The 21,309-nt window shown below is 38.7% G+C and overlaps 1 protein-coding gene across 1 annotated transcript in view; it reads left to right on the top strand.

Moving 5' to 3' along the window:
• The window catches only part of LOC146647833 (dynein axonemal heavy chain 8-like), a 35,543-nt gene that overhangs the window by 11,112 nt on the left and 3,122 nt on the right, over window positions 1–21,309 (top strand). Inside the window, exons 20-82 of the mRNA XM_085390021.1 lie at window positions 66–172; window positions 252–358; window positions 451–529; window positions 664–787; window positions 1,192–1,358; window positions 1,455–1,581; window positions 1,730–1,965; window positions 2,235–2,339; window positions 2,466–2,579; window positions 2,671–2,733; window positions 2,894–2,994; window positions 3,130–3,267; window positions 3,376–3,616; window positions 3,729–3,928; window positions 4,186–4,339; window positions 4,433–4,596; window positions 4,920–5,022; window positions 5,352–5,456; window positions 5,739–5,900; window positions 6,327–6,551; window positions 6,679–6,851; window positions 6,939–7,117; window positions 7,453–7,640; window positions 7,723–7,809; window positions 7,893–8,000; window positions 8,078–8,212; window positions 9,757–9,918; window positions 10,000–10,246; window positions 10,338–10,579; window positions 10,686–10,826; window positions 10,914–11,145; window positions 11,237–11,379; window positions 11,470–11,604; window positions 11,703–11,825; window positions 12,102–12,315; window positions 12,394–12,503; window positions 12,588–12,751; window positions 12,828–13,020; window positions 13,123–13,245; window positions 13,330–13,460; window positions 13,750–13,903; window positions 14,059–14,223; window positions 14,389–14,615; window positions 14,748–14,866; window positions 14,966–15,069; window positions 15,193–15,369; window positions 15,461–15,628; window positions 16,312–16,527; window positions 16,773–16,910; window positions 17,003–17,130; window positions 17,279–17,450; window positions 17,547–17,702; window positions 17,789–17,944; window positions 18,027–18,209; window positions 18,384–18,489; window positions 18,581–18,833; window positions 19,007–19,197; window positions 19,287–19,408; window positions 19,490–19,605; window positions 19,704–19,906; window positions 20,008–20,081; window positions 20,350–20,502; window positions 20,615–20,770. Coding sequence (XP_085246147.1) covers window positions 66–172; window positions 252–358; window positions 451–529; window positions 664–787; window positions 1,192–1,358; window positions 1,455–1,581; window positions 1,730–1,965; window positions 2,235–2,339; window positions 2,466–2,579; window positions 2,671–2,733; window positions 2,894–2,994; window positions 3,130–3,267; window positions 3,376–3,616; window positions 3,729–3,928; window positions 4,186–4,339; window positions 4,433–4,596; window positions 4,920–5,022; window positions 5,352–5,456; window positions 5,739–5,900; window positions 6,327–6,551; window positions 6,679–6,851; window positions 6,939–7,117; window positions 7,453–7,640; window positions 7,723–7,809; window positions 7,893–8,000; window positions 8,078–8,212; window positions 9,757–9,918; window positions 10,000–10,246; window positions 10,338–10,579; window positions 10,686–10,826; window positions 10,914–11,145; window positions 11,237–11,379; window positions 11,470–11,604; window positions 11,703–11,825; window positions 12,102–12,315; window positions 12,394–12,503; window positions 12,588–12,751; window positions 12,828–13,020; window positions 13,123–13,245; window positions 13,330–13,460; window positions 13,750–13,903; window positions 14,059–14,223; window positions 14,389–14,615; window positions 14,748–14,866; window positions 14,966–15,069; window positions 15,193–15,369; window positions 15,461–15,628; window positions 16,312–16,527; window positions 16,773–16,910; window positions 17,003–17,130; window positions 17,279–17,450; window positions 17,547–17,702; window positions 17,789–17,944; window positions 18,027–18,209; window positions 18,384–18,489; window positions 18,581–18,833; window positions 19,007–19,197; window positions 19,287–19,408; window positions 19,490–19,605; window positions 19,704–19,906; window positions 20,008–20,081; window positions 20,350–20,502; window positions 20,615–20,770 — 9,689 coding nt within the window. The remainder of the gene's footprint in view (window positions 1–65; window positions 173–251; window positions 359–450; window positions 530–663; window positions 788–1,191; window positions 1,359–1,454; window positions 1,582–1,729; window positions 1,966–2,234; window positions 2,340–2,465; window positions 2,580–2,670; window positions 2,734–2,893; window positions 2,995–3,129; window positions 3,268–3,375; window positions 3,617–3,728; window positions 3,929–4,185; window positions 4,340–4,432; window positions 4,597–4,919; window positions 5,023–5,351; window positions 5,457–5,738; window positions 5,901–6,326; window positions 6,552–6,678; window positions 6,852–6,938; window positions 7,118–7,452; window positions 7,641–7,722; window positions 7,810–7,892; window positions 8,001–8,077; window positions 8,213–9,756; window positions 9,919–9,999; window positions 10,247–10,337; window positions 10,580–10,685; window positions 10,827–10,913; window positions 11,146–11,236; window positions 11,380–11,469; window positions 11,605–11,702; window positions 11,826–12,101; window positions 12,316–12,393; window positions 12,504–12,587; window positions 12,752–12,827; window positions 13,021–13,122; window positions 13,246–13,329; window positions 13,461–13,749; window positions 13,904–14,058; window positions 14,224–14,388; window positions 14,616–14,747; window positions 14,867–14,965; window positions 15,070–15,192; window positions 15,370–15,460; window positions 15,629–16,311; window positions 16,528–16,772; window positions 16,911–17,002; window positions 17,131–17,278; window positions 17,451–17,546; window positions 17,703–17,788; window positions 17,945–18,026; window positions 18,210–18,383; window positions 18,490–18,580; window positions 18,834–19,006; window positions 19,198–19,286; window positions 19,409–19,489; window positions 19,606–19,703; window positions 19,907–20,007; window positions 20,082–20,349; window positions 20,503–20,614; window positions 20,771–21,309) is intronic.

The raw sequence follows: 21,309 nt of genomic DNA on the forward strand, positions 1-21,309 counted from the left end.
ACAAGTGAACGCAGCAATTAAGTATTTAAATGTATTTTTTGTATTTCACACTTTCAACACTGTAGTCGGGAGGACCATGACCTTCCCTGGAGAGAGACACACGATTGCTCATGAGGATGAGAGAGGGACTGCAGAAAGTTCATTGAAAGACAAAAATACTAAATTTGAAAAGGTATATTTGTCTAACAACTGTAAAACACTTCTGCTATGTGCAGCTGACCCACTGATTTGCATACAAATTTTAATTTCAGGAGTTTAAGAAGCTTTATGAATCCTTCACTGCAAGGGTACTTGATGCAGTTCTCAAAACAACAAAGTCATCTCTGAACACCTTGAAAAAGAGGATTAGTTGTGCTATGTAAGTATATTTGTGTTAGTTGGTATGTGCTCAGTGCAGTATCATAAGTTAAAGAGAAAGAACTCTTTCATATTTTCATCAATATACTACAGAAGTTACAAGAAATCCAAGCCTCAACCTATGATAGTTCCGCTAATAAAATCTGAAGTCCACCTGGATATACCCAACGTGGTGAGTTTCTACTTTTCTTTCAGTACATGTTCAGGGGGCAGTATTTGCATTGTAGGACAGAGAGATCTGGAATTCTTTGCAAGTTTTGTTGAACAGAAAATCTAGTTTTGATATCTGATATTTGTCATTATCAGGTAATGATTCCCACTTTAGATGAAATCCAGCAGGCCATAAATCAACTAACTGACTCTGTGTTGGAAGTTAGCAAGAGCATTGCCTGGCAGTGGGAGTACACTCCTAATGAAAGGAAGAAAGCAGGTAACTCACCATCAGTATACACATACAGGAGCAAACACACTTGATGCACAAGTTCAAAGAATGACAGCTCCTAAATTAAAGACATCCTTTATTATGAATGAAGACTGTAAATATTAAGCTTATTGTGGGGACTGTGTAAGACATGAAGGTAGTACCTTTCAGAGGTGCCTCTAACTTGCATTCTATCTGAAGGCCACTAGATGGTGATAGTTGTGGTTGCAAATGGACTTCTGGTCCAGTAGAAGTCTGTTTCCCTTTATACTTTCCTGCTGAATTTATGGGCTCACTCACCCATAAAATAACATTTACAAAAGTAAATGTTAAACTTTGAATGAAACTGTCAGCTGCTAGCTGTTAGCACAATCGTTGGTTGTACTTTTGACTGTTTATTTGTGTTTCTGCAGAAAGAGATCATTTATTTAACTTTGTTGTGGAACACAAGGACATCAAAAAACTCGTGGGCATTCTGAAAACAGCAATCAACTCTCAGAAGGGACGAGCAGCCAATGTTCTGAAACAGTTCAATACTTTCAGAGCGATCTGGGAAGAGGACAAAAACGCTAAAGTCAAAGTTAGTTGTCTTTGATTTTCTTTCACCATGACATGTTCCTTGTTGCTTTCATATAGTTATATCATTATCATATCCCTTCTCTTAATTTCTACAAAGGAATTCATGGCAAGCAAACCATCCTTGATCCACATTACATCTGAAATCGAACACTATGACTCAGTTGAGCAAGAAATTCAAGCTATCAAGCCTGTTATTGCTTTTGAATCTGTTCATTTAACAACAGGTAATTTTTATTTGTGAGGACCAGGATTGAATTCCATTCTGCTACCACTGGATAATTGGATATTTAGTGTGTTTTATTACACATGTCACATGTAGGTGGTTATTAGTTTGAGAACTGGAGGACTAATGCTAAGTTCCTTTATATACAGGTTCACTGAAAAAGGCCCTAACAGATGAGACAAAAGCCTGGAAGAAACTAATTTGCAAATACCTGAAGGAGAGGTACAAGAAGAAAATGACTGACACACACATACATTTGAACAACTACCTTATACAGCTATCACATCCTGTGGCTAATCTGGAAGATGTACGCTGTACTATGGGGGCCCTGTCTACGCTTCGAGAAGCTGAAATACAGACTGACATGACACTGATTTCCATTGAGGTATCAGTTTCTTAAGTGTATTGTGTAACTGCAGATATTTCAAAGGACTGGCAATAGCACTACACAATAAACAAAGTGATATGAACTGCTGCAGAGTACCAGTAACAACATTAAATAAAGCCCAGAAATTTTTAGTGAAAGACATTTTGAGGATGTAATTTTAATTGTACCTAACTATCTACTGTTACTACTGTTAGTTATAAATGAGAGGCCTGCGTGTTCAGAGTGAGCTAAATGTTGAACATTTAAATATAAGAATGTATTTACAGGAAGCATATGAAATTTTGACAAAATATGAAGCAGAAGAGACCAAAAGAGAAGTAGAAGAAGTGTACAGTCTGAGAGACTCATTCACAATGCTGCAGTCTAAAGCTGTAAGTATTATCATGACATTAATGCCTATTTTGTTTAATGACTTTTTTTTTAATAAATGTGATCTTGTGTGTTGTAAATGTGATAAGCTGTGATCTTGATTTTATTTTTGATATTGACTTGTGCAGAGATCGGTGCAATATGAGCTTGTTCGTATGCAACCCAAGTTCAAACAAGACCTTCTCGTGAGCGTGGCTATCTTCCAAAAAGATGTTGACACTTATATGGAACAGTTTGATTCTGTGAGTAATCTTAAAAACTGTGTGCGGGTGGTTTTCAATAAATCAATGTATTCATATTAACCTATTCTTCATTTTATGTCTTGTTTTTCAGGAAGGCCCTTTGGTTGTAGGATTAGCTCCACAAGAAGCCAGCCGCAGGCTTCAGATCTATCAGGTGACAGTTTCAATTCTTTCAGTGTGTGAAAATCTATAATCATTCACATAAGTTAGAGGTAAATGATTACTAGATAAGAGAGAGCTGATAGGGCAAGAAAACATCAAAATCATATTTAACAAACAGTCTTGCGAGATTTAATTGTATGTTTTGTTTGCAGGCTAGATTTGAAGAGCTTTGGAGAAACTTCACCACATATACTTCTGGACAGCAGCTTCTTGGCTTACCAGTTACAGAATACAACTGTCTACACAAGAAAAAGTACATCAGCAAAAAAATCAAACCTTGTTCTGTGCTAGAATAACTTTTGCATCTCTATTAATACTATGCTAAGTGTTAACATCTATCACATTATAAAATATATTCAAATATTATGCTTCCTAATGCTTCCTTTAGAAAAGAGCTTGATCTGCTTCAAAAACTCTATGGCCTGTATGATGCAGTGATGAACAAGATTAGTGGGTACTATAAGATACTATGGATACAAGTGGATATTGAAAAGATCAATGGCGAACTTCTGGATTTTCAGAACAGGTTGAGTATATCTGTTATTATAACTTACAGACCTAAAAATTTGTTGTGTAGTGAATGTTTTTTTAAGAGTAGTCATTTTAACAAAAGTTTATTATCCAATTTTTATAGGTGTCGGAAGCTACCCAAAGCACTAAAGGACTGGCAAGCCTTTCTTGATCTAAAAAAGACCATTGATGATTTTAATGATTCGTGTCCTCTTCTTGAAATGATGGCAAACAAGTCTATGAAACGGAGACACTGGGACCGTATTGCACAAGTGACTGGACACCATTTTGAGGTGGAGTCCAGTACGTTTACACTTGAGAACATCATGGAGGCGCCTTTGTTGACGTACAAGGACGACATTGAGGTGTGCTGGCAGATTTGACATTTATAATATACTTCGATTTCAAGATTTTTTTTATAGATTTGATTTGCTCATGTGTATGCACCATCCCAAGTTTGGCTTTTTGTATTTGTAGGACATTTGCATATCAGCTGTAAAGGAGAAGGATATTGAGGCCAAATTATCACAAGTAAAAGAGCTGTGGTCTGCTCAGACCCTGAGCTTGATGACATTTAAGAGTAGAGGAGAACTGATGCTGAAAGGAGCAGAAACATCCGAGATTCTCACCAACTTGGAGGACAGTTTGATGGTGCTAGGTTCACTGCTGAGCAACAGGTAGAAAAGAATAAACCCCGGCTTATAATTTTGTAACAGATTTTATAAACTTGATCTCCAAGAAACTTTAATACTTTGGAGTAATAAAAGGGCAAGACTGCAAGACCTACCTAACTGTAACAAATCATTCAGCCCAGAAACATTAGTAGTGACAAAGATTAGTTTGGGTGTAATCATTCAAGATGTGAAATATCCACACATATTCCCATTTCTGCAATGTCTTAAAGAACTTAACAAGCTTTGTCTGCTTTGTACAGGTACAGTACCTTCCACAAAGCAGAGATCCAAGATTGGGTCTTCAAGCTTTCAACATCATCTGAGGTCATTGAACAGTGGGTTATAGTGCAAAACTTGTGGGTCTATTTGGAGGCTGTGTTTGTTGGGGGCGATATTGCCAAAGATCTGCCACAGGTACAGTTCATTAATTCTGCCCTGTGGCCTGAAAATAACAATTTTGAAAGCATCCTTAAGTAAATGCTAACATAAAAATGTTTCCATTTGCAGGAAGCAAATCAATTTCAGAATATTGACAAGTCTTGGACTGAAATCATGCGGCGAGCACAAAAGGTCCCAAATGCTGTGGAGTGCTGTGTAGGTGATCCCTCTCTGCGAGAAAAGCTTCCAGATCTTCAGAAACAACTAGAGCTCTGTCAGAAATCTCTTGCAGGGTAATTTTTTTGGCACCATCCTTGTTTTAGTTTGCGTCTTTCTGTTGGTTGCAACAGTGGAGGGTAAAAAGAAAAGCAGAAAAGTAGTTCAGTCTTTAAAAAAATTTACATGACATTATTTAACTATTTAGTTAATTAGCTTTTTACTCAAGCACTTTTTATGCAGTATAATTACTCCTTTTCTACCCCTTTTTGTCCTTTTGTCACCCACAGATGCTTTGCAACCAACAAAAAGAAAAGCATTGAATAAATGGGCCCCATAATTATAACAATACTTCTGTGTTCAATGTGTACACTGCAGATGATATGATCTTGTTTCACAGGTATCTTGAGAAAAAGAGACTCTTGTTTCCACGGTTCTTCTTTGTGTCTGATCCTGCCCTTTTGGAAATCCTTGGACAAGCCAGTGATTCTCACACAATTCAGGTCAGAACATTCACTGCCACTGTAAGAAACTTAAATTTAAATAAAAAGTATAAAACAATGTAATTATACTGCTACTGCAAAAGGCCTAATTTGTTTGTCTGCGTAGATATGTTAAAAACTCATCTTAGCAAATAAGAAATACAATTTAAATTTGGAGTTTTCATGGGCAAAGAATGAGACGATCAGGATAGAAATATTAAGAAAATGGTTTGTGTATTGAAATCTGATTTCTTGGGTTTTGTTTATTTTTTTCTCTCTCTTTTTTTTCTTTTGGGTTTTTGATTTTGGGTAAAATAGCAAAAATAATTGTAGATGCATTTGTTTTTCAGGCACATCTTCTTGGAGTGTTTGACAACGTAAAAGAAGCTGAGTTTCACACAACAGAATATGACAAGATCATAGCTGTTATTTCACAAGAAGGGGAAAAACTGCCGGTATTTAATGCTATTTGCATTTTCAGTTTAGAGCTATAATACAACTATATGTTGAATTGCATTTGTTACGTTTAGTGCAAATAACTTTTGCAAGCGGTCAACAGAGTCAAATTCAAATTAAAGTTAAATTTATATCAGATTGCTATTTTCTACAGACAAGTGTAGGGTACAATAAATAGATATTCAAAAAGAATAAGGTTCAATTGAGGCTGTCAGCAAATATTTTTCCAATTTTTATCACAGGTGTGGTACAACATAGCAAATGTGTTTCTGTGTTTTCAGCTAGAGAGTCCTGTAATGGCTCAGGGAGAAGTTGAGATCTGGCTTAGGAAGCTTTTGGTGCAACAACAGGCTTCACTGCACTCTGTTATCAGAGCTGCAGATCTAGAGATAGACGATGAGGAGTTTGATCTTCTTGCTTTTCTCAACAGATTTCAAGCACAGGTAGGAAGACTGAATTGTGGCTGTTAGTAAAATCTTTTTCATGAGTTTTTAAAATATTTTGTTCATTTAAGTGTAACAGAGATTTTTTTTTCTTCCATCTGTAATACCAACCGCCATTTAGTAGTGTTTAAAGGGATTCAAGATTTTAAAGATTTGAGACGTTACTCTCTCGTTACTAAGATTAAACTATCCAGCAACATGACTGTTTGTTTTCATGTCACATTTCCTTCTTGCCTTTATCAGTGGCAGAGGCAGCTTAACAGATCTCATGGTTCTTTTTCATTCTTTTTCCAACGTTTGTAAAATAACAAGTATGGATATCTTTGACAGTAGTACCTTTCATGTAGCATCATATTTCTACCACTTTACCTGTATGTACTATACATGACGCATCTTTTCGTGTATTGTTTGATTCGTACTTTTTAGGTGGGCTTGCTGGGAATCCAAATGATTTGGACAAGAGATGCAGAGAAGGCCCTGCACCATACAGAAGATGACAAGCACATCATGTCTCTTACCCAAAAGAAATTACTGAGTCTGCTCACTACACTCATCAAGCAAACAACCTATGACCTCAGCAAATTTGACAGAGTCAAATATGAGACACTTGTCACAATTCATGTGCACCAGACTGATATATTTAATGACCTAGTGAGTTTTTTGTTATTTTTTTATTTTTGGATAAATGCTACTTGTCCATATCTACTATCACAGATAACTTTTTATTATTAAACTGTTATGGTCAACCATTCCTCTTCATGTCCTGCTTTTTCCTCAGGTGAAAAAGCGTATAAAATCTGTAGGCGACTTCGAATGGCTGAAGCAGAGCAGGTTTTACTTCAGGGGCTACCTGGATAAGGTCATTGTGTCTATTACTAATGTTGACTTCATTTATCAGAATGAGTTTCTAGGCTGTACTGATCGTCTGGTCATCACTCCACTGACAGACAGGCAAGTAAATAATGAGATTTTGTTAATTACTTTTTATATAGATTTAAGTACTAAGGTACATTCATTAACCCCTTCTTGTTTACCTAGGTGCTACATCACACTAGCCCAAGCTCTAGGTATGAGTATGGGAGGAGCCCCTGCAGGACCGGCTGGAACTGGGAAAACTGAAACTACCAAAGACATGGGTCGCTGTCTTGGCAAGTATGTTGTAGTGTTCAACTGCTCTGACCAGATGGACTTCAGAGGACTTGGAAGGATTTATAAAGGTATCCTAAGTAATTAATCAAATTATCAGATATCTTAGAAAATGTATTGTGTAGCATTTTCAGTGGGAGAAACATTTCATCTCTCACCCAAGTGACTTCTTCAGTCTTGACATCCAGGTGAGCCGAATCAACTTTCTGGGATTTCCTTACCTGGATTAATGAGCAAAACACTCAGATTTCATTTTATCTTATGCTGCTCATAGAAAGATTTTGGTTCTAGGTTCAAATCTACGAGGGTCTTCAGTTGTGTTTGCATGTTCTGTTACTCAGATTTCCCAGCTGCTTTTCACATTCCAAAAATATGCACATTTGGTAAATTGTTCATTCTTTTTCAGGCCTCGCGCAGTCAGGGTCCTGGGGTTGTTTTGATGAGTTCAACAGAATCGACCTGCCAGTGCTCTCTGTTGCTGCTCAGCAGATCTACATAGTTCTGACGGCACGCAAGAACCAGAAGAGCACATTTATTTTTACTGATGGAGACACTGTGGATCTGAATCCAGAGTTTGGCCTGTTTATCACTATGGTAAGATACAGGATTTATATGTTTACTAGGCAGCAGATGTTTAGTATGAATATAATAAAACATGTTGTCACTCAATACATAGAATCCCGGATATGCCGGTCGTCAGGAACTTCCTGAAAATTTAAAAGTGCAATTCAGGACGGTTTCTATGATGGTGCCAGACAGACAGGTGGGTAAAGATTAGTTTTTCTAGGGAGAAATATTGTCTGTTTTGTTTAAGTTCTAATTCGTTTTCACTATTGCCTTTGACAGATCATCATGAGAGTTAAGCTAGCCAGTTGTGGATTCAATGAAAACATCATCTTAGCCCAGAAGTTTTTTGTTCTTTATAAACTGTGTGAAGAACAACTTACAAAACAGGTAATAATCCTGTGGCCAGTTTAGTTCCTATAATAAGCAATTATTAACCCTCTAAAGCTAAGCTCTTGCTTTGTTAGGTCCACTATGACTTTGGCCTGAGGAACATCCTGTCCGTGTTACGAACACTTGGGGCTGCTAAAAGAGCACGGCCTGATGACACAGAGTCCAGCATTGTCATGAGAGTGCTGCGTGACATGAATCTGTCTAAACTGGTATGACACAAACCTAGTGCTAAAGGACAGCAGTCAAATATTTGACAGTAATGTGTGTGTGTGTATGTATATATATATATATATATAAAAAAAAAAAACACCCAGCACGCCCCTGCGGGCGGTTTATCCTTCAAGCTCGGGTCCTCTACCAGAGGCCTGGGAGCTTGAGGGTCCTGCGCAGTATCTTAGCTGTTCCCAGGACTGCGCTCTTCTGGACAGAGATCTCCGATGTTATTCCCGGGATCTGCTGGAGCCACTCGCCTAGCTTGGGAGTCACCGCACCTAGTGCTCCGATTACCACGGGGACCACCGTTACCTTCACCCTCCACATCCTCTCGAGCTCTTCTCTGAGCCCTTGGTATTTCTCCAGCTTCTCGTGTTCCTTCTTCCTGATATTGCTGTCATTCGGAACCGCTACATCGATCACTACGGCCGTCTTCTTCTGTTTGTCTACCACCACTATGTCCGGTTGGTTAGCCACCACCATTTTGTCCGTCTGTATCTGGAAGTCCCACAGGATCTTAGCTCGGTCATTCTCCACCACCCTTGGGGGCATCTCCCATTTTGACCTCGGGACTTCTAGGTTATACTCGGCACAGATGTTCCTGTACACTATGCCGGCCACTTGGTTATGGCGTTCCATGTATGCCTTGCCTGCTAGCATCTTGCACCCTGCTGTTATGTGCTGGATTGTCTCTGGGGCATCTTTACACAGCCTGCACCTGGGGTCTTGCCTGGTGTGATAGACCCCAGCCTCTATGGATCTTGTACTCAGAGCTTGTTCTTGTGCTGCCATGATTAGTGCCTCTGTGCTGTCTTTCAGTCCAGCTTTGTCCAGCCACTGGTAGGATTTCTGGATATCAGCCACCTCCTCTATCTGCCGGTGGTACATACCATGCAGGGGCCTGTCCTTCCATGATGGTTCCTCGTCTCCCTCCTCTTTCTTGGGTTTCTGCTGCCTGAGGTATTCACTGAGCACTCGGTCAGTTGGGGCCATCTTCCCAATGTATTCTTGGATGTTCCTTGTCTCATCCTGGACTGTGGTGCTGACACTCACCAGTCCCCGGCCCCCTTCCTTCCGCTTAGCGTACAGCCTCAGGGTGCTGGACTTGGGGTGAAACCCTCCATGCATGGTCAGGAGCTTTCTTGTCTTTATGTCAGTGGCTTCTATCTCCTCCTTTGGCCAGCCTATTACCCCAGCAGGGTACCTGATCACGGGCAGGGCGTATGTGTTGATGGCCCGGATCTTGTTCTTACCATTCAGCTGACTCCTCAGGACTTGCCTGACCCTCTGCAGGTACTTGGTGGTTGCAGCCTTTCTAGCGGCCTCTTCATGGTTCCCATTTGCCTGCGGGATCCCCAGGTACTTGTAACTGTCCTCTATGTCTGCAATGTTGCCTTCTGGTAGTTCAATATCCCGCACCATCAAGTGCGGGATATATATATATATATATATATATATATATATATATATATATATATATATATATATATATATATATATATATATATATATATATATATATAATGTGCATGTGTTTCAGGTGGATGAGGATGAGTCACTTTTCCTCAGTCTCATCAATGACCTGTTCCCTGGTATCCAGCTGGATAGTAGCACATATGCTGAACTTCAGGCAGCTGTTGCCCATCAAGTGCAGTCAGCCGGTATAATCAACCATCCTCCCTGGAATCTCAAGCTTGTTCAGGTACCATCTGCATGTTCATCTGCTGTTGTTATTTGGATTTTGTTTGGAAATAACTCTTTCTTACTGATACATCACTATCAGCTTTATGAGACTTCACGAGTGCGCCATGGGCTGATGACTTTAGGACCAAGTGGAGCTGGGAAGACCACAGTCATCAACATTCTCATGCGAGCTATGACTGAATGTGGATACCTGCATAGGGAGATGCGCATGAACCCCAAAGCAATCACTGCTGCGCAGATGTTTGGCCGTCTTGATGCAGCCACCAATGATTGGACAGATGGGATATTTTCCACACTATGGAGGAGGACACTCAAAGCTAAGAAAGGTTTATGATACAATATTTAATGAATATTCGCACACACACACAGATATATATATATATAATTTTTCATTTCTTTAAAATGTGAACACTTCAGGGGAGTTCATATGGATTGTGCTTGATGGTCCTGTCGACGCCATATGGATTGAGAATCTTAATTCTGTGTTGGATGATAACAAAACACTGACCTTGGCTAATGGTGACCGCATCACAATGTCACCATGTTGCAAGTTGGTGTTTGAGGTGCACAACATGGATAATGCCTCCCCTGCTACAGTGTCCCGGGTGGGTATGGTCTTCATGAGCTCATCAGCTCTCAGTTGGAAACCCATACTCAGGGTAGGCTTGTTTTTTGAAATTTTCCATTCAAAAACTGTTTGGAGAAAAGAATCAGTGCTGCTGTTACAATACTGTATTCAGATGGAATGTGGCCTTTATGTTTTAGGGATGGGCTAACAAGCGCAATGCAAAGGAGGCAGAAAGTATTTTAAGTTTATATGACAAGATATTTGAGGATGCTTACTTGTATATGAAGCAGAACCTTAAACCCAAAATGGAGCTTTTGGAGTGTAACTATGTAATGCAGGTATGTATTCTGACAAATGAGAAGAAATTGATGATGCTTCTAAATTAATTAGAAATATTGAATTGTCTCATTATGTTCCACCTTCAGTCTGTGAATCTGCTGGAAGGCCTCCTCCCAACCAAGGAGACAGGAGGCTTTGCTGGTAGCAAACACCTTGAGCGTCTCTTTGCCTTCTGTCTGATGTGGAGCCTTGGAGCCATTTTGGAGTTAGATGATAGAGACAAACTAGAGACTTACATCAGAGGTCATGAAAGCAATATTGATGTTCCTCCAACACGGCCAGGGGAAACTATGTTTGAGTACATGATTGGCACAAATGGTAAAAACATTTTATACAATACATAAACCCCCTATGCTGTCTTTTGCATTTTGAAATGTAATTACTATAAGAGCTTCATCTTTTATTTCAGGTGATTGGTGTCATTGGAACAACCATGTGGGTGATTATATCTATCCAACTGACCATTTGCCTGACTACACTTCTATTCTTGTTCCCAATGTGGATAACACAAGAACTTCTTTCTTGCTGGATACCATTGCTAAACAACACAAGGTCTCCTTTAAAATATGAATATTAAATAAAAGAGCATATGTTTATCCTTGGTATGTACTTCTGTTACAGTTAAATTTTGTGTATAAATAGGCTGTGCTGCTCATTGGAGAACAAGGAACTGCTAAAACTGTGATGATAAAAAGCTACACAAAAAAATATGATCCTGAGACAGACCTATCAAAGACGCTGAACTTCTCATCTGCAACAGAACCCCTAATGTTTCAGGTAAAATGTAACCTATAAAATGTTCTTTATATTTATCTTTATCAAATTCTATATGGCTTTTTGTTAGTAAAAGCTTTTTTATATACATACATATACAGCGAACAGTGGAAAGTTACATTGAGAAAAGAATTGGCAGCACCTATGGACCCCCAGGAGGACGCAGGATGACAGTCTTTATTGATGATATAAACATGCCAGTTGTCAATGAATGGGGAGATCAGGTATTTATATATATATGTATATAATATATTTATTTTACAAAATACACAAAACAGCAAATATACTGTTTACTATTTCATGTTGCTTCCAGTCTTAGTAAAGTTTGATTTAGACTTCTCTGGGAAATCTACATCATAACTTAGGACATAACCAAAAACACGTAAATGCATAAATGCATTTTTAGAAGGTGCATGTCAGGTTATGTGGAAGGTTACGGTGTAGATTTTCCACTGAACAGTAATTCAGGCATAACTCCTTTATATAACTTTCCAAACCAGATCACCAATGAGATAGTTCGACAGATGATGGAAATGAGTGGCATGTACAGTCTGGACAAACCAGGAGACTTCTCCACTATTGAAGATGTGCAGATACTTGCTGCCATGATTCACCCTGGTGGTGGGAGAAATGACATCCCTCAAAGACTCAAGAGGCAGTTTACTGTCTTTAACTGTACTCTGCCATCAAATACTTCAATTGATAAGATCTTTGGTAAGTACCTCAAAATTTGTTTCCCCTCATTACTAGTTGTATCAACAAATAGATTATTTTGATGCAATTTTTTTGCAGGTATAATTAGTGGTGGTTACTTCCATGAATGCAGAAAATTCAAGCAGAGCATTTCAGATATGGTTAAGCATCTTGTATCTGCTGGGAGGATTTTATGGCAGTGGACAAAGGTAACTACTTAAAAGATGATGTGAACAGATTATAAAAGTGGATGTATTAATAAAGACATCTTATTCGATGATTTCACATTGAAGGTAAAAATGCTTCCCACACCATCCAAGTTCCACTACATTTTCAATTTGAGAGATTTGTCTCGGATCTGGCAAGGGATGTTAAACATCAAGGCAGAGGAGTGTCATGATATACCTACCCTCTTGGCTCTTTTCAAGAGTGAATGTGCAAGGGTGATTGCTGACAGGTAAAGTTCTCACATCCATCAAATCACTTTATAGGCAGAACAAAGATGCTAAAATTGAAACATCATTTTGCTGTAGGTTTATTTGCTCAGAGGACAGAGAGTGGTTTGAGAAGGGTGTATCCCGGGTGATCCAAGAGCATGTTGAGCCTAGCCTTGTCCCAAAACTTCATCCTGAGCCATACTTTGTGGACTTTCTCCGCGATGCACCTGAGCCAACTGGAGAAGAAGGGGAGGATGCGTGTTTTGATGCCCCTAAAATTTATGAACTGGTAAAAGATTTGTATTTATAGCCACAGTACAATATTGATACAGTTGAACATTGATATAGAAAGCTGTCATACTAATCAGAAAGAAAACGTTCACTTTTTCAGGTGCCAAATTTCAAGTTCTTATCAGAGAAACTAATGATGTATCAGACTCAACACAATGAGATCATAAGAGGCTCGACTCTGGATCTGGTTTTCTTCACAGATGCAATGACTCATCTCGTCAAGGTCAGACTACAAGCCCAACGAATACATTTCCTTTATATCTGGCTACAATTAATGCTGATTTATTGAAGATTTCCAATGCTTTAGATCTCACGAATAATTCGAACTGACCAAGGAAATGCCCTGCTTGTGGGTGTCGGAGGATCAGGTAAACAGAGCCTTACGCGGCTAGCCTCATTCATAGCTGGATACCACGTCTTCCAGATCACATTGACCAGGTAAGAACAGAAAAACTAAAACTTCAGTTCAGCTCAATTTAATATTATCAATATGGTGCCAATTCACAACAGTTACCTCAAGCTGCTTATATTATAAGGTAAGGACCTTATACCAGTGGCTCTTAAACTGGGTCCCCTGGAGCCCCAGGGATCCACAAGCCATAGATTGAGGGTCAAAAGCATGATGAAAACACATGGTTGCACCTGGCATGTTATGGCATGTAAACACATGTGCATCATCTGGGGTTTAGCTAATTAGCAGAATTTATAGTGTTTGTCTTCTTCTTAGAACATACAACATGACCAATTTCCTGGATGACCTGAAAGTGCTGTATAGGACAGCTGGGGCTGAAGGCAAAGGCATCACCTTTATCTTTACTGATAATGATATCAAGAATGAGGCCTTCCTTGAGTACCTCAACAATGTTCTTTCATCTGGAGAGGTGGGGATCTTTAAAAAAATTCAGATATATTTAAATCCACAAAAATCCACTTTGATCCAAGCTGAAAGTCAAAATTTAGACCATGTAATTAAAAACTGCCACGTTTGTGGCCATATTTGGTCCAGATGACTTCATAGTGAATTGACTGTTTGCAGGTTTCCAATCTTTTTGCTAAAGATGAGATCCAAGAGATCACCCAGAAGCTAATACCTGTGATGAAAAAGGAGTTTCCTCGTATTCCACCAACTTTTGACAACCTTTACGAGTATTTTATTTCACGGTCAAGAAAGAATCTCCATGTTGTTCTTTGCTTCTCACCGGTACGTCAAAGATTTGTATGCTTGTTTCACAAAAGCAGTGACTCAGATGTTGGGACTTTGTATTGTTTGTTCACCTGTATTGTTTATAATATTACATTAAAGACACACAAAGACATATTTGTATGAGTCTGTGGTGAAGCACATTTTGTCTCACAACCTTGACAGGTGGGACCGAAGTTTCGCTCCCGGTCTCTGAAGTTTCCAGGGTTGATTTCTGGCTGCACGATGGACTGGTTCACCCCTTGGCCAAATGAGGCTTTGGTGGCTGTATCCAATTATTTCTTGTCTGAGTTTAATATGGTTTGTTCTGCTGAAGTCAAAGCGTCTGTGGTGACGGCTATGGGAACATACCATGACAAAGTATCTGTCACATGTGAAAGCTACTTTGAGAGGTAGAAAACACAGAAGATATTTTTATATACATTTAAATGATTTTATATTCATGTATGTAATTTAAATTTTTCTTTTATTTGTATATAATTTATATTTTACATCAATGCAGCATTGTATCTATTATCTTTTAGATTCCGAAGACGAACTCACGTTACCCCTAAATCCTACCTCTCTTTTGTAAATGGTTACAAAACGTTGTACACTGAAAAGTATAACAGCATCAACATACTATCAGAACGCATGAATGTTGGTAAGAAAGTTCAATAGGAAATCTGTAGATGGCATGTATGGATTACTTTGCAAAGATTATTCAGGTAAAAGGGGTTTTCAAATTGTTATTGTTTTCCAGGGTTGGAGAAACTAAAAGAGGCTAGTGAGTCTGTGGCTCAGCTATCTGAAGAACTGAAAGTAAAGGAAAAAGAGCTTGCTGTAGCATCTCTCAAAGCTGACAAGGTAAATAATACATAGTGGTTCCTGTGACCCCCCCTCCCAAAATGCACAACTTATAGACATAATGTTATGTGTATTATGTATATATTTTACACATTTTATAACTCTTGTTTTACGTTTACATAGGTGTTGGCAGAGGTAACAGTCAGTGCTGAAGCTGCTACAATTGTAAAGAATGAGGTCCAAGTTGTGAAGGATAAAGCCCAGACAATTGTGGAGGGGATTGGAAAGGAGAAGATTGTTGCTGAAGCTAAACTAGAGGCTGCTAAACCAGCTTTAGAAGAGGCTAAAGCCGCACTGAATGTGAGACCTCTGTGATTACTTTTTACATACACAAGTACTTCTCTCATATATACTGTATGTACACAGTACATATATTTTAAATGTTTTACAGACCATAAAGCCAACTGATATTGCCACTGTGAGAAAATTAGCCAAGCCGCCACATCTGATTATGCGGATCATGGACTCCTGCCTTCTCTTGTTTCAAAAGAAGTTAGACTCTGTCTCCATTGATCCTGAACGACAGTGTCTTAAGCCATCGTGGGCAGAAGCACTGAAGGTAACAAAAACGTTTCTTATAAAAACTCACTAAATGGAGTTATTTTCCAGCAAAATATTTAAGGCCTAATATTTAAATATTAGGAGAAACATTTTGCAACCAATTAGCTTAATTAGCTTACTTGGTAACAAATCAATTAGATGATTTGACAGCAGTGTTCCTCAATATAGATAGACTGAATAGCTCATCATCTACAGTACATAATATTATTGCACGATTATGAAGATCTTGAGAAATCTGTGTGCAGAGGGCAAGTCTAAAAATCAATATGATACAGTTTGTTTAAAAACAGGCATGATTATGTCATGGAAAACACCACAAGGGATTAGGTACTGTCAGTTAAAAACAGTTCACCATGCCTGCAAGTCTGCACATGATGCAGTAACATTGCTGTCGTCCCTGGGCTAAATCCTGTTTAAAAGTGGAAAACTATTCTATAATCAGTTGAATTAAAATTTGGAAATCTTTGGAAAACATGGACACTGCATCCTCATCCTCATACCGCTATCACAACAGCATGGCTTTGTGCTGAATCTTTCATTTTTTAAATGGTATGTTTCTCACTTTAAACATCTGATGTTTTCTGTAGTCTCCTGAGAATAAAATATAGGTTTATGAGAGTTGCACATCACTGAATGCTATTTTATTTGATACCTTTGCCATATGTTTGTGTCCTCTTTTAGCTTATGAGTGCTGCTGGTTTCATGACGTCCCTCCAACATTTCCAGAAAGACAAAATTAATGAGGAATCAGTAGAACTGCTACTTCCTTACTTTGATATGGAAGATTACACAATGGAAAATGCAAAGAAGGTGTGTGGTAATGTAGCTGGTCTGCTAGCATGGACCCGGGCTATGTCCACATTCTTTGGGATCAACAAAGAAGTGCTGCCACTTAAGGTGATGTTAATGCTCAATGTGACAGAGAGACATAATTTGTTTACAAAGTAGATCTGACATGGGACTGTTGTACTTGTATTGTTAAGCTTTCTTCTTTCAGCCTCTTTGAGTCTGTAATTTAGAGGTCAATATTTTTTAATCCTAGCTTCTAGCTCATAGCCTTTTTATATTAGTTAGTATGTGTAATGAAACTTCTGTGCCTCATATGTTTTTTGTGAATCTCAGTGTCTTTTATCTTTCTCCAGGCTAACCTGGCTGTTCAAGAAAACCGACTAAGAATTGCAAATAATGAACTAATGAATGCAGAGGCTCAGCTTGCTGAGAAGCAAGCAGAGTTTGACAAAGTCAAGGCCAAATGTGACGCTGCTATGAAAGAAAAACAGGTGCAGTACACCCTGATAAATGTTATTAATATTGCATAAACCTTTATGTAGAATTTGAAATTGTAGATCATTCAAGGTTTTGTCTTTTTTAGGACCTGCTGGATGATGCTGAGAAATGCAAGAATAAAATGCAGGCTGCATCTGCACTTATTGATGGACTTAGTGGAGAGAAAGTTCGCTGGACAGAGCAGAGCAAAGAATTTAAATCACAGATAAACAGGTAGGTTACAAAGAAAATCACATTTTATATTGAAATATTGTATTAGGAAGGGATTGTTTTTCATGTCTGCATGTTTGCTTGCAGTTTTGCAGTGTATTGATTGGGGTAGAATAATAATGAGGCAAGTTGCTTCTGTTCTTCTTGGCAGACTGGTGGGTGACGTGCTGCAGCTCACTGGTTTCTTGTCTTATTGCGGGCCGTTCAACCAGAGTTTCCGTGACATCCTGCTGAAGGACATCTGGGAGGCAGAGCTCAAGAGTAATAAAATCCCTTTTACAGAAAATCTCAACATCATTTCTGCCCTAGTGGACCCTCCCACTGTAAGAACAAAATAAATCTAATTCTGCATATCTACTAGCATCTCAAAGGATATTTGTGACTTATTAAAGACTTTTATCATCCTATTTTTGTTTAAGATAAGTGAGTGGAACCTTCAGGGACTCCCTGGAGATGACCTGTCTGTGCAGAATGGTATCATTGTCTCAAAAGCAACAAGATATCCCCTCCTCATTGATCCTCAGACTCAGGGAAAGGCTTGGATAAAGAAAAAAGAAATGGCCAATTCACTCCAAGTACTTTGTCGATTACAACAAACTTTTAACAAACTTGGTTGTTTTAGTTATGCATCTTATGGAGGCAAGCTGTCTTGTCTTTTCAGGTCACATCACTGAAGCACAAGTTCTTTCGTAATCATTTGGAAGACTCTCTTTCTTTGGGAAATCCACTGCTCATTGAAGATATAGCTGAGGATCTGGATCCTGTGCTGGACAATGTCCTTGAGAAAAACTTCGTCAAATCTGGGACAAGTTTCAAGGTAAACATCAAACCATTAACATTCAACAATCTTTACGTCTACTTCTTTAAACCATGCTGTCTCATAAATCGGATTTGTTTAGGTCAAAGTGGGAGACAAAGAAGTAAATGTAATGGATGGTTTCCAACTCTATATAACCACCAAGCTGCCCAATCCAGCATATTCCCCAGAAGTCAGTGCCAAGACTTCCATCATTGATTTCACTGTTAACATGAAGGGTCTAGAGAACCAGCTGCTTGGCCGTGTTATCCTCAGAGAGAAACAGGTCAGTGGAAAACAGTCTCCCCTCACATTGGTTAGTGGTAGAAAATGTACTAATGAATTGTGAAAATCAGTGCATTTTTTTAATGTGTTTGATGAAAAGTTATTTCAGTATCCCGCATGTAATATTGATGGGGCATTTGGTTACACAGAAATTTTACAATTATTTATTTAATAGGAATTAGAAGCCGAAAGACTAAAGCTAATTAAAGATGTGACTGCTAATAAGAGAAAAATGCAAGAGCTGGAAGACAACCTGCTGTACAAACTCAGCAGTACTAAGGGTAACCCTGTTTCTTCTGTATGTTAACATCTAAGACATACTTGTATTTTATTTACTGCTCTATTAAAAAAGCTGTTTCTGTGTGATTAAAGGTTCTTTAGTTGATGACGAGTCCATGATCGGCATTCTGACTACAACTAAGCAAACCGCAGCAGAAGTTAGTGCAAAGCTCAGCGTTGCAGCAGAAGCAGAGGTGAAGATCTATATAGCTCAAGCAGAATATCGTCCTGTTGCCTCTCGAGGCAGCATCCTTTACTTCCTCATCACAGAGATGAGCATGGTTAATGTCATGTACCAGACGTCCCTGAGTCAGTTCCTGAAAATCTTTGACCTGTCACTGGAAAGGTATGTTTTCACCAGTACCAGTTTATATACTGAAAAATGTGTGTCTCTTATGAAGTATGAAGCATAAGGCTTTGATAAAATTCACATTAGAGTAAGTATGGCTTACTCTAACAGTAAGGTAAGAGTAAGCAAGTAAGAGTCTACTTACTCTTACTGTGAATTTGTTTTTGCAGGTCTGAAAAGTCCCCAAAAACTCAGAAGCGAATTGAAAACATCATTGAATATCTGACTTTTGAGGTGTTCAGATACACCGTCAGAGGCTTGTATGAAAACCACAAGTTCATCTTTACCCTTTTGCTGGCCCTCAAGATTGACATACAGAATAACAGAATAGAGCACAACAAATTTCAGGTTCTTATTAAAGGTGAGGTCATCGGCACTTCCAGGAAATGTAATTTTGCACCTTTCTGTTATTGCTATAAAACATGATGAGCTCATTAAATGTCTAAATAGGTGGAGCGGCTCTGGACCTGAAGACCTGCCCCTCAAAACCATTCAGTTGGATCTTGGATATGGTATGGCTAAACTTGGTGGAGCTCAGCAAATTGCCACAATTCACAAACATTGTAAAGCAGGTGAGGCTACTTTCCACAGATCATAAATTTGAGGTTTCTGCTGTTGTGTACTTACAGAGTTAATATTGATATATTTTATAGGTGTCTCAAAGTGGAAAACATTGGAAAGCTTGGGTCAGTCTTGATGCACCAGAAGAAGGTGTCATTCCAGATGGATACAACTCTCTTGATGTTTTCCATAAACTCTTGTTGATAAGGTTGGATTGTCCTGCTGGTCTTTTTATGTGGTTGTGTTTTTAAACACACATACATACACAAGACAATAACCATATAAGTTTGGGTTTTTTTCCCACAGGTCCTGGTGTCCTGACCGTACCTTGTCTCAGGCTGTAAAATATGTGGGAGATTCTTTGGGCATAAGGTTTGCTGAGCCTGTCATCTTGAACCTTCACAGCACATGGGAGGAAAGTGACCCTCGCACCCCTTTAATTTGCTTCCTTTCTATGGGCTCAGATCCCACAGAGCAAATTGAAGCACTAGCTAAGAAACTTCAACTTAGTGAGTTTGACTAAACCATAAAACACTACACTACACTACAACCTTTAATTTGCAGTTTTAACTTAGAAGATGATTTGTCATTGCATTGTTTCATCCTACAGAATGTAGTGCAATTTCCATGGGACAAGGACAAGAGGTGCATGCAAGGAAGCTTGTTAAGACATCAATGATAGAGGTGTGAATACAATTCAATGAAGAGCATGATCCTTTCATTTTAGCACATGAGTTTTTGTTTTCCAGTTGCTAATCATCTCCCTCCCTGCTCATGCACAAATTTGCTGACCTGTTTGTGTCTGCTCTCAGATATACTGCTTGTTGAGTAATGTTCTATCAGATAGAGCATTAAAGAAGAGCTTTACGATATCCAATCACATTGTACTATAACCCTAATAATGGCTGAGTATTTCACCTAATCTGTGGTCTCTGTACCTGGATACGTATAGGGAGGCTGGGTGTTACTGCAAAACTGTCACCTGGGCTTGGAGTTTATGGATGAGCTGCTCGAAACTATCACAGCTGCAGACACCATGCACAATACTTTTAGAGTGTGGATCACCACAGAGCCACACAATCGATTCTCCATCACACTTTTACAGGTGACATTTGACAAAGCTTTTGTATGCTGCAGCACTTCATTTATTACTTCCCATCTTGACCCGATGCTGTGTACAAGCTTAAAGCAAATATTTCTCAACCCTTTACCTCTAGTCCTCCATCAAATTTACTAACGATCCACCCCAGGGAATACGTGCTGGCTTGAAACGAACATTTGCAGGAATTTCACGGGAGCAGTTGGAAGTATGCAACCAGCCCACGTGGAAGCCCTTGTTGTACAGTGTGGCCTTTCTCCACACTGCTGTGCAGGTACTGTCCAGGTTAAGATAATCAGTGTAGCTCCTGACATGATTCAGGCCAGAATAATATACAAATGTAAGGATCACTGACTTCGAGAATTCTTAATTGTGTGTGTTATGATAAGTGAGAATCATCACTCTGAATTCTAAAGGCACACTAGGGGAAAACTGGTTGAAAACCACACCAGAATTATTGAGCCTGTGTGCAGTCAGCTTGGGATCTACAGTCTTACATCAGTTTTTTTAAATTTAATTGGGTGAAGTTGGAAATTTCATGCAATCATGCAAAAAATGCGGTGATATCAGGTTATACAGAAATTCACATGAATTAATTAATTTAATTTGGCATTAATTACCATCTGGAAATCCCCACAAAAGTTAATGTAGTGTCTGCTGCATGACAATTTAACTACAAAATGACCCTCAGTAACCTATTTTGACATAAGAATATAGCCAGATTACACACTGATTGCAACATTTTGGCAATCTATCTGAATTTATTAATTATACTGCAGTTATTTAAAAACCTTCACCAGTCTGTCAAAGTTT

Source organism: Rhamphochromis longiceps, linkage group LG18 (assembly GCF_057381845.1).
Source record: "Rhamphochromis longiceps isolate RC_006_pf linkage group LG18, R_longiceps_female_GT1.1, whole genome shotgun sequence".
NCBI classification, from domain to species: Eukaryota; Metazoa; Chordata; class Actinopteri; order Cichliformes; family Cichlidae; genus Rhamphochromis; species Rhamphochromis longiceps.